Below are 12,371 nucleotides of genomic sequence, written 5' to 3'. Positions count from 1 at the left end.
AATATATATATTTTGATTATATTATAATACTATAAATATATTTTATTTTTAAATTAAAATAAATTATTCAGAGATACAAAATGTAATAAGAGTAAGCACACATTTGTTTCAAAATTCCCATAATTATATTACAGACCTTGTAATATAATGAAAGAAGAAGTCTGAGAATAAAAAAAAAAAACTGAAAACATTGAAAAAACAATGAAAGAAATTTGAGAATATTTGAAAAAAAAATACTATTGAAAAGATAACCAACCAGATGTATGATTAAAAAAAATCCATTATAATGTATAATTTTTTAAATTATTTCTTTTATTTAAAACAATAAATAAAAAAGAGTAAGCACATACATAAATAAAACTTATAATTTTTTAGATATAAATAACTTTATTTTAATTATAAAAGATTGATTTTATTTTTATATTTTTGAATTACAGATTCAGAAAAAGGTCTCTTCCCTTCTGTATTTAACTTAGCGACAAGTGCCAAAATTACTACAAATGCAACCTGTGGAGAAACAGGACCCGAAAACTATTGCAAACTTGTGGAGCATGTTTTTATGCGGTAAATTTTCTAATCACTAACATAAAAATATAATATTTAAACCTAATTGTTATCAATTATATTTCTGATAACCACAGAAGACTCTGCATATTATATTATAAATTAAATATCACTTGCAATATTAACGTAATAAAATTTTTCTTAATAAAAACAGAAACAAAAATATAAAAAATGTACTTTTGCATAACTAAATAGGCTTCCTCGTATTATATATATATAACATAAAATACAGTTCAATAGGAGTGCGGCTCTCATATTTCTGATAGGCAATGTATGACTCTTGTGACATGGTTTGGCCAGCTGTGATATATAACATTATAAAGTATATACATATTACATATATTACAATATTATAAATAAAATAACCTAATATTCCTTTAATGGTTGAATATTTGAATTAATGTTTAAAATAATTGAAAATTTTGCATTTGTAAACAAGATTTATTAATTTTCAAACATAAATATAGCAAACTAATTTATTGTACAATTGATTTTTGAGATTTATTATATCAGTTTATATATTAATATACTACTACTATATTTATATTCATAAGCTCAGAATAATCTCTATACATTATAGTTAGAAATTATGTATATGCTGTCTCCATTCCCCATATAAATCTTAATTTTCTTCAATGTTGTTCTTGATATTATTCATAGTAACAATTGCTTATTAATATCATTTTTGGTATAAGAGTTATAAAGCAGAATTTGAAAAATTTTCTCTTTTATGATGATTTAAAGTAAATTACCACATTATGTTAAGTCTAATTTAAAGAACACCATATCATATCTGATCCATATCCATCCATTGTTCACTGAATTTGTTATCAAGATGATTTTCTAACTGGAAAACCAAGGCAAAATCATGCACAGGGGACTTTCTGGCTATTCCATATTTTGCATGAAATGTAATACATAATCATTAACATACAAAGTTCAGAAAATTATTTATCGTGTTTAGTAATTATTGTTTAGTAGACATACCATGTTTATATGTTATCATTTTTCTAAACACTACATATATATTTTTTATATTAAAAAAAATTTAATTATTGTAATAAGAAGAGAGTATTAAATAAAACAATCTGTAACTATTTCTCTTTAAAAATAAGAAAATTTCATTTAGTATTTAAGTTATTTTTCATGTATCCATCTTTATAATCTAATACTTATTTATAAAAGCGTTTTAGATTTTAATTCCAAAACAGTTTAAATTTGACAAAAATCACAACTTTAAAAATTTATGAGAAATAGTTTCAATTTACATTCATTTAATTAATTTTTGAAATTTACTTATTATATGGTCTATAAAAATAAGTAATGAAAATAAACAAAGCTAAACAAGTCACTGTTTATATATTCACTAATTTAAAGATTTTTGTATGGAATGTTAATAGTTTTGCTCTAGGAATAGCATATTTTGTTAGTAAACCAAAACCTAAGACTGAAGTCTGAAAACATTCTTAAATATTAATTTTTCAGTATAGTTTGTAAATAGTAACTTGATTATAGTATTTTATTTATTTTTTGTAAAGATAAATAGATTGTATGAAGAATAAAAATAATAAATAACTGCTAAAATTCTCATTACCAAACAGATAATTTAATCAGAAATGTTTTTGATCATAACTTTGTCATTACAGATTCCATTCATTCTGTAAGCTGAAGATGACCAAAGACTTGGTCAAAAACGTTTTTCATTAAACAATTTGTTTAATAACCAGAATTTTAGCAGTTGTTTATCATTATTATTATAATAGTGCAAAGTTTTTTTTTTTGGATTTAGGACTGTATGAAGAATAATTTTAAGTAATAATAATAAAGATTTTACTTTAATTATTAAAATAATCTTTGAAAATTTACACTCAAATTAAAGCAAAATAAAATATAAACAATGTATCATCTTGTAATTTTTTAAAATTTAATAAATAAATCTAAGAATTACTTTAAATAAGAAATAATTTAAAGTAGTCATATAAAGCAATTATTGGTTGATTTTAATATAACATTCCATTTTATTTTAATGAATAATTTATAGAATTGTTCATTAAAATAAATATAAATTGAAGATTTAAACTACAGTATTTTCATTGACAATAAACAACTCAATACCTCCTGTATTTTTTCCAGCAAAAAACTAATGGAACAGACATTTTTGGCCTCTTTTAGCAACCTGCCTCAGGTTTTAAAAATTATTTGAAATTGTCTCCTAAAAGCGGCCAAACACATTTGTTCTGTTAGTTTTTTGCTGGAAAAAGAATGAAAAGTGTTGAGTTGTTTATTGTTAATGTGTTCCAGTTTCAGGAAAATATTTCATTTTCATCGATTCTTCAAAAGTACAATTCATATGTTTGTATATTTGAGGAACTTTTATGACAGAGATATTTTAAAATGTAGGCTACACTCACTACAATGCCATGATTATATTAAGATAGTTCACTAGTGTACTCAGAAATTACTATTACTATTTATTTATAAATCAACCAATTTGGGAAATGGTCATGCATAAGAGGTTAGTTATTACAATATACAGTGATACCTCGGTTTTCGTCGATAATCTGTCCAAAACAATCAACAAAATCCGAAACCAATGAAAACCAAGGCAATTATTTCCATATGAATCAATGTAAATCCAATTAATTCATTCTAGATATTCCAAAATACATACCAAAAACATATTTTATAGAGAATAAATATTGTGTTTAATACTAAAAACAATAAGAAATTAATATAAAATGAATGTAAAAGATTAATGTAAAGAATAAATGAATGTTTAGCATAGCATTTAACATAGCATTTAACATGGCATTCGAAGGGCTGCTGGCTCTGGAAACTTTCTTTGGTTCCATGGTGGAAGTAAAAGGAAAGGAAAGCAATGGAATTATTGTGCTAGACACATGGGGTTATGCTCACACAATGAGAAACAATGCCACACTGAGCATGAAAACGCTTGGGTTTGCACCCTATGTTTTTGCAAAATTAGCAGGAGGTCATATAGGCATACCAACAAAATCTGGGGCATGCTGACAAAAAATGAAACAAATTTTCTGCAAAAAAAATCAGCAAAAACTGAAACTGACAATAACTGAAGTCAATGAAAATAGAGGTATTACTGTATTATCCAGTGGTGTCATTCCTGAATTGCTTTTAATTCTGGACATGTTGTCAATCTCGGATATATATATAACCTACTATATAAATAAATATTAAGAAAAATGATATAGGTGAAATAACAAATGTTTTATACTCTATCCCATGTACCTGCAATAATTCTCAAATTTACATAGAAGAGAGAAAAAGAAAAATGAAAGTTAGGTTAAAAGAACGTATTACCGATTTGAAATACAATAGAATTAATTCTGTTTTTTATGAACATTGTACACTCTATAACTGAAATATAGATAAAAATAATATAAAAATTCTACATCATGAACATAATACTCATAGTAGAAAATTTAAAGAAAGTGTTGAAATTATAAGATCTAATAATAAGTTTATTATTAGGTCTTATAATTAAACTTAATAAAAATTTAAGTATTAAAATAAATGACAATTGTAAATTATTGTAAAATTGAATAAATAAATATGCAAATTACAGATGTGTAAATGCATATATGCAAATTATTTAATGTATAAGTGCAGTTTGCAAGATGATTCACAGAGTGCTAAACTTGTGTTAAGTAGTATATGGCTGTGGTTTGATGGTATATGCAGTATTATTGGTACTGTGTCCAATGTATAAGATGAAACTCTGTGAGTAATTCTTTAAATAAAAATTACATTGTGGTATGTATGATATATTTATTAAAAAATTCAGTGTCATATATAGTTTTAGGAAATTTTAAATAATTTACAGTACCTGGCAGTGTTTTGGTTTTATGTAAGTCAACAATAGAATAAAAATTGCTGTAAAGAACATGTATCAGGTATGAGTAAAAAGGAAAAAAAATTGTAAAGAGATATTTTGCTAATATTATGTATTGATAAATATAAATATTGTTAACCAACAGATGAGGGGCATCAGCCAGTAACACTTATTGGCACTTAGAACAATTAGTTTAAAGACTGTGTAAAGTGTATAAGAAAATAAAATGGATGTGGAAAAGTCTAGTGTCTAGTGTCAATACTTCATGGTGTCTCAAAACCAGTGGCGTACCGTGGGTGTCAGCCGCCCGGGGCGGAGGAAAATTTCGGCTCCCCCTTACATAGGTATTTCAATTTAAAGGACCAAAATTCATTTTTGTCACAGAACAAGCAATGAAAAATTCGGTGGTAGTGCAGCGACCTGTTTAAAATAGTTCTATTGGATATTAGTGGTGTATATGAACGCGAATGAATCGTACAAAAAGAAAAAAAAGGTCAACAGGTTTCGCAGGATTTCCTCGGACCAAAAAGTTACTAATTCACCCAGCAAGCCGATTCCCGGACTGTCTGGACGATAGCACTATCGTAGGCGCGATGCAAGTATAGATAAGGATGTTTCAAATGTTTACAAGACATTATTATTATTTATCGTGAAATTTTGCCGCCCCCTAAAAAGTGCCGCCCGGGGCGGGCCGCCCCTGCCACCCCCACTACGGTACGCCACTGCTCAAAACATAACATACCAGTAAATAAAAATAAAAAAGGCATGGCTTCAACACAGAGAATATAAACAAATGTATTATTTCATTCAGAATATTATCTGTCTTCTGTTCTTTTCCTAGCAATAACCAAATAGGACTGAAATGTAGGAAAAAGTGCTTTTTACTATATTTTTCTCTTTGTTAATTAAATGCCAACTTTTTAGTGAATTAGTTACTCTTATCCTTTTCTGACATATTGGACCAGATGGCTTGATAAGCGCGCGGGGTTATATAGAACCGCCANTTTTTTTATTTATGTTTTAGAATTTTAGTGTAGAGTTTTCTCTCTGATGTTTAAATTTATGTATTAAAATTAAAATTAAAAAAAAAATGTTGTATACACATAAGACTATTAGTTTAATGCTTCATTTTTTAAAGCAAATTAACATTAAATCAAGCATTTTCCAACTAAGAAAAACAATTGATGTTTCCATGTATCAAAGTAATTGTTTTTGTTGAGAAAATTAAATGATTAATATAGTTAAATTTTATATAAATTATATAAGCTTTAATCACAAAGTTATAATCAGTAATAATTTTAAATTAAATTTGTAGAATAAACACTTATGATGATAATTTTATGAATGTTTATATGGTAGGACACTTTAAAATAATTTGATAGTTTACTTTAGATTATTTAGAATACTTTAAGAATACTTTTATATGGAAGGATACTTTCAATGAGGTACAATACATAAAAATGNTTATGAATGTTTATATGGTAGGACACTTTAAAATAATTTGATAGTTTACTTTAGATTATTTAGAATACTTTAAGAATACTTTTATATGGAAGGATACTTTCAATGAGGTACAATACATAAAAATGCAAAATTATTCCACAAAAGTCTGAGAGATATTTTTCATTATAACATATCTTTATTTACATAATTTGAAACTATATGATACATATTTTCATTTACAAAGCTATGAATTCTACTAAAGTAAATAATTTAATTACTTGAAATATGCTTCAAGTAAAAAACCAAATTCCTACTACTTTAAGAATACTTTTATATGGAAGGATACTTTCAATGAGGTACAATACATAAAAATGCAAAATTATTCCACAAAAGTCTGAGAGATATTTTTNGAATTTTTTGAAGTGGAGTCCATCCAGATATGTTGGGGTCCTGTCCCACACCATGTAGCCATTGTAGCCCATTGTAGACCCAGCGATACCAATAATAGGCCTGCTTTAAAGGCCTTTTTAATGCCCACAACAGAATAAAAGACATACAGGAACAAAATATAACAAATATATGAAATTAATTAATTACAGAATTTTTTTCAATATTTAAGATTTATATCTTAAAGAAATAAAACTGAAACAAGAACTGTTACTTTCAACTTTATTCCACTACATGTTTCAAAGGACATATTTTTATTTTTAGTTGGACTGTTTATTTTCCTTTGTTTTCCTTTTTAGCTCATGCTGGGATCTTATTTTATTTTCTTTATTTAGCAAGGATTTACTACTCTGTATTATTAGTACTGAGAAAATTACATTGCTTGAATTATGTTATGAAATGAATCAATTTAAAAATTAATTTAAAATATTTACATAAATTTGTATGCTTTGCAGAGAATTTAAAAATAAAGTCATATAAAACTTTTGCAATTTGTATGATGCACCAATATATAACATATTTTTTCATAAAATATTGACTATTTGAAATAATTATATACATAATCAAGACAGAACTGACTGACTAAGTTGTAATGTAAAACTTAGACATACAGCATTTATGTTACATGTTAGATGATGAATCAAATTATCTGTGCTGCATAGATTATGTAATTTTATTTTATTTACACAGATTTACAATAACAGTATAGTGATAAAAGCATCTTTAAATGTAAGAGAATTGTTAATATATTCTTGCAAAAGATAGACATTGCTTGACATTTTCCTGATTAAAAGTATTGGATTACATTTGTTATTCTTTAATTAGGTAGTAAAATGAAGAAGAGTTGCTTTTGTTAGTTATCTAATCTTAAATTTCACTGTTAATAATCAAAGTTTATTTAAAATGTCTCTTGACATCTTTTGCAACTTTCATGTCAGATTATTAGACATATATTAAGTGAGACAAATTCTCTCTAATAAAACTTATTGGTAGAAAATTATTCTTATAGAAGCAAAATATCTATTTTTTTTTTTATTTGTGTTGATAAACAAATTACATTTTTGCATTGATTACTTAAATCATGATTTAAATCAGTGAATTCCAAAGAAAGTGCTACTGTCACTTTAGGAGTGGTGGAAGTGCCACCCTCAAAGTGGTCATAAGTAGTAATAAGGTAATTGGGTTTTATTTTTTGCACAAATGATCTATCATTGCATTTTCTGTGCCTCCCTATGACAGCACTTGGTGTGGGCATTGGAAGGCAAGGGAGGCTGAGGTATTGGAAGACAAGGGGAACAAAACTTTATTTTGAAGAAAACTAGAAAAATCCAAAAAGCTCGGAAAACTGATTTAAATGAAGCATCATTTCAATTTGAATATTACTTCTCTATCTCATCAAAATTATAGTATTTAATGAAATTTTATACATGGAAAGCATTATTATAAATAATATAATAATCCTTCTGTGCAGTTTCTCTTTTATTTATAATATACTGTAAATAAAATACTTATCAAATGTTTTATATTAACATAAACTGAAGTCTACTAAATAAAAATGTAATAAAATTAGATAATATTTATGTAAATAAAGTAATTATAAACAAATAAATTAATTAAAAATTTTGTTTTATAGAGAGCCTCAATGTGGAATCTGTGATGCAAGTAATCCATCGAAACGACATCCAATTACAAATGCCATTGATGGTACTAATAGATGGTGGCAGAGTCCAACATTACAAAATGGAAAACAGTTTGAATGGGTGACTATTACACTTGATCTCAAACAGGTAAATTTATGTGTGAGCTTTATCAAAATCTTAACTAAAATTATTCAGATGAATGACTTTTTTACTACTTAATTAAAGTAGTAAAAAATTAAAAGAATCATCATGATCCAAGATTTAAGATTCAAACTCAATTATTCCTATTCTTTATGTCAGTGGTTTTAACCTTTTTCTAACAGGGACACTCACAAATTGATCATTTTTTCTTGCAGCATCTTTACACGCTAAAATAGCCTGATAATTTAGTAGATCATTTAGCTTTTCTTTTACATCTTTATCAATGTAGAGTTACTGCATCTTTAGTACTTTTAGTAAAGGTACATTTAGTAGTAAACATGAGAAGTATTATGATGTTGTCAGGGGAGGCCCTAGCAAGGTTTTCAAGTGGTATGAGATATCATTGTGGCACTCCCCTGTAGAGACTAAACTGTACATAGAGACTAAAGATAACATACATTTTTTACATTATTAATAACTCAGACCTCCAAAAGATTAGCATAGTAGTAGTATGAATGAGAAACAATAACAGTAAAAAGAAACAATATTTATAAATGAAAATATAGTGCCGCCAACGAACATTGCTTGCCCAAGATTATTCTTTGAAGTGAAGACACATAAACCTACTTGGCCTTTAAGACCGTTGATTAATAAACGCTCCCATCCTACATATTTCCTCGAGACAGCACTGGCAAAACATATCTCTGCTTTAGTACCACCCTCCAACTTAGTAACCAATGCCGTTTTAAATGCTAAAGCTAACATTGTAACTACACTAAGTAACCTTCCCACTAACTCGTACCGGTTATACAAAATAGACGTTATTTCATTATATCCATCGGTACCACATTTTGAAGCTGTCATGCTGGCTAATGCACTTCTACTGAGTTCTGGACACCCCATATCAAATGTATTACATTTGCGTGAAGCTCTTTTATTTATCACAGAAAACAACTATTTTCAATTCAATGGCAAAATATACAAACAAACCCAGGGTGTACCAATGGGCTCCCCCTTGTCACCTATTTTAGCAGAACTTGTCATGAGGAATATAGAGAATCGTATTTTCCATGCACCTTTAACAATCCACTATCCCATCATGTATCTACGATATGTCGATGACATCTTGCTTGCATGGGATGGTTCTGCAGAGGATTTAGACAAATTTATTCAAATGCTAGCTTCAATATATCCTTCTATAAATTTCACTGTAGAAGAGGAGCAAGAAAACACAATTTCCTTTTTAGATTTAGAAGTGCATAGATATCCGGAGCTAACTTTTGCGGTGCACCACAAAAACAACAGAGGGCCAGATATTATCCCTGTAACTGCTTTCCAACCCCCGAGCTTTGTTAACTCTGCTATTACTTCACTTATTCAGANAGATATTTATTTATTTATTTATTTTTTATATAAATAAACGAATTTTAAGAGTTTTGATCTCTAGTTTAGGTGTTGCAAACTATCTTAAAAAAAAGAAGAAAAAAATTATCTTTTTTGACGGTTAAAATCCAATTTTTATAATTTAAAACTAAATTTAATTTTTGTAGAAATTAAATAATCAAATTTGCTAACAATTATTCGAATTTCAATAGTTTTAATAGTTTTAATAGTAAATTACCCCAAAAGAGGAGAGGAAGAAATATTTTAACTCTTTTCCTCTTGTGGGCACTTAGAATGCCTTTTTTTCCATATTCCATTGTGAATTCGGCCAGGCCCACAATGGGAGGCGATCGGATTGTAAAGGATGGGGCCTGACATATCTAGTATAGATTTTCCATGAAAAATTTCTGAAGTTCTTCGCCCGGATTCGATCCCTGATTCCCGGAGCGCCAGGCTGATACCCTTTTTAATATTTAATATCCACGTTTTTATAGATTAAATTCGAATTTTAGATTTCGATTTTTTTTCTGTTAAATCATTTTTTTTTGTTTTTTAAATATTCATATTTTTTATCATTTTGATCTCAAATTTGCATATCAAAGTTTGGTAGAAAGGAAGGAACTACATAATTCAAGTTTTTGATATTTTTTATTACTAAATATCCAATTTCATTTTGCTATTAAAACCTAAATTTGGAATATTTTAATTTTATATTTAATTATTTTATAATTTAATACAGTATTTTAAATTTTAAGAATTTTGATCTTCAGTTTGGGTATAGCAAAATAAATTGAATAAAAATAGATTTTTTTTTTTGGTATTTAATATTCAAATTTTTCTGATTTTAATATAAAATTTTAGATATTATGCTGATAAATATAGAATTTTTTCGTATCTGCCATATTTTTCCGCGGGTTATCTGTGTTTAAATGACAATTTGAAGGGGTGCGGATTATATGCCGACTTTAAATTGCAATTAAAAAGCGCTTATGGAGCAATGGCTGCTCCCATAGGAGCGGGTTATTAGCAGGTTTTTCTTTTCCTTCAAGCAATTCCCTGGATATAAAATTTTTATTGAAGTGGAAAAATAATGTGATTTTTTAAATATAATTTTTAAATTAAATATTCAAAGTTTTTCTTGCAATTAAGCATTTAAATTTTGAAGAATTTTAACATTATTAAACATGTAAATTTGTAGACTGTTGCTCTATAATTTAGACATGGTATAAATTTTTTTAGTAGAAGATAAGCGAGAAAATAAAAATAAAAAATAATTTTATAATTTTTTAATATTTCTAGAATTAAATACCCGTAGTTTACTATTAAAATCCGAATTTAAATAAGTTTTAATATTTAATTCCAAAAGTTTTTTTTTTTTAAATCTGAACTTTAGATATGAAGTTTTAGTGAAAAAGAGGAAAAATAGATAAAATTTTAAAATATTTTATTATTATTAAACATTTAAATTGTTTTTTTTACTACTAAACTTCAAAATTTTGAAGAATTTAAAATTAAAATTTATTTATTTTAATATTAAATACGCAAATTTTCGGAATTTTCATCTCAAGTTCAGATATGAAATTTTCTTATATATGTGGAGAATGAAGGAAGAGGGGGAAGTGGAATGAAGAAGTGGAGAATGAAGGAAGAGGGGGAAAAAGACAGAATACAATTTTTTTTGATTTTTTGGATTAAATATCTAAAATTTTCTTGCTGTTTCCTGCTGCAAAACCTTAAATTTATTTATTTAAATAATTTTGTTCGCGAGTTGGATATCAAATCTTCTCGGAGGAAGGAAGAAAAATGATCCTTTTAGTATTTCTTGAATTAAACATCCAAGTTTTCTTGCTACTAAGCATTAGATATCCAAGTTTATCTTGTCACTAATCACTTAAATTTGAACAATTTTAACATTATATTTAGTTATTTTATTAATTTAATACACAAATTTGAAGAATTTAGATCTTGACTTTAGATATCAAACTATCATTATAAGAAGGGTAGAATAAATAAAAACGATTCTCAGCAGGTGTGACAGTCGACAAAAACCGTGAACGATCTTCGCGATATTGGTAGACAGACAAGCCATTGATAATGTAACAAAACTTTCATTCATACATCTGCCTAAAGTTTGTCCGACGGCGAAGTTTAAAGTCCAACATCTGTCTTTCTACATAATTAGTCACTTCATCTAAACTTATCCGGTTCCGCTTTTGTACCTCTTCAAAGAATAGTTATTAATCAAGTTTGTTAAGAACAACTCGGTACTTAACGCTTAAAAAAACTCTTGAGAATAAAAGGAATTTCAAATTTTCCGGTCGGCATTTTTCTTTAATGTTATACTAACTTAATGCCAAAACAAAAATGATAATGATTTTTGTATTGTAATTTCTGTTTTTTTTTATTTTTTAATTTAAATGTTTGTTTTTGTTTCTAATAACAATTTATTCGAGCTTTTTACTCACTATTTAAGCGTGAATACTTCGATTTTTTTGTGTAAATTCTTTTGTAAACTGTAAATGCTAGATGCATATTGCATTTTCTTGAACTTTAATATGTAAAATACGTGTTGAAGAGCAGCTTTTTTCGTTTCTATTATCATTTACGTGCGATCCTTGCGCTCTAACGTGCACTTTACGTGCGATCCTTGCGCTTTAATGTAAACTTTACGTGAACCTTTAAGGTTCGACGTGTAGGCTACATATTAAAGTGCGTTTTTAGGCATTGGATTAAAAAAGGTATTAAATTATTCTTAAAAATCTACTTAAGATCTATCTTCAAGATAAAATTCTGGCATTTTATCTTAACCAGATCTTTATTTTGTTACTATAATTTCTATTTACAAGCCCCTTTTTTTTATTTACCTTTATGGCCATTAATATGCA

At 27.0% G+C, this 12,371-nt stretch overlaps 1 protein-coding gene across 1 annotated transcript in view; it reads left to right on the top strand.

Annotated features, from left to right (window-relative positions):
* Positions 1-12,371, top strand: part of LOC111637289 (laminin subunit alpha-1-like) — a 136,137-nt gene that overhangs the window by 8,329 nt on the left and 115,437 nt on the right. Inside the window, exons 2-3 of the mRNA XM_023382763.1 lie at positions 438-564; positions 7,956-8,109. Of these exons, the coding sequence (XP_023238531.1) occupies positions 438-564; positions 7,956-8,109 (281 nt within the window). The remainder of the gene's footprint in view (positions 1-437; positions 565-7,955; positions 8,110-12,371) is intronic.

This window comes from Centruroides sculpturatus, unplaced genomic scaffold (assembly GCF_000671375.1).
Source record: "Centruroides sculpturatus isolate CEXI.00-Female unplaced genomic scaffold, Cexi_2.0 scaffold1084, whole genome shotgun sequence".
Classification (NCBI taxonomy): Eukaryota; Metazoa; Arthropoda; class Arachnida; order Scorpiones; family Buthidae; genus Centruroides; species Centruroides sculpturatus.
Note: the sequence above shows the minus strand (reverse complement) of the source record. Positions and strands in the feature narration are given on the sequence as shown.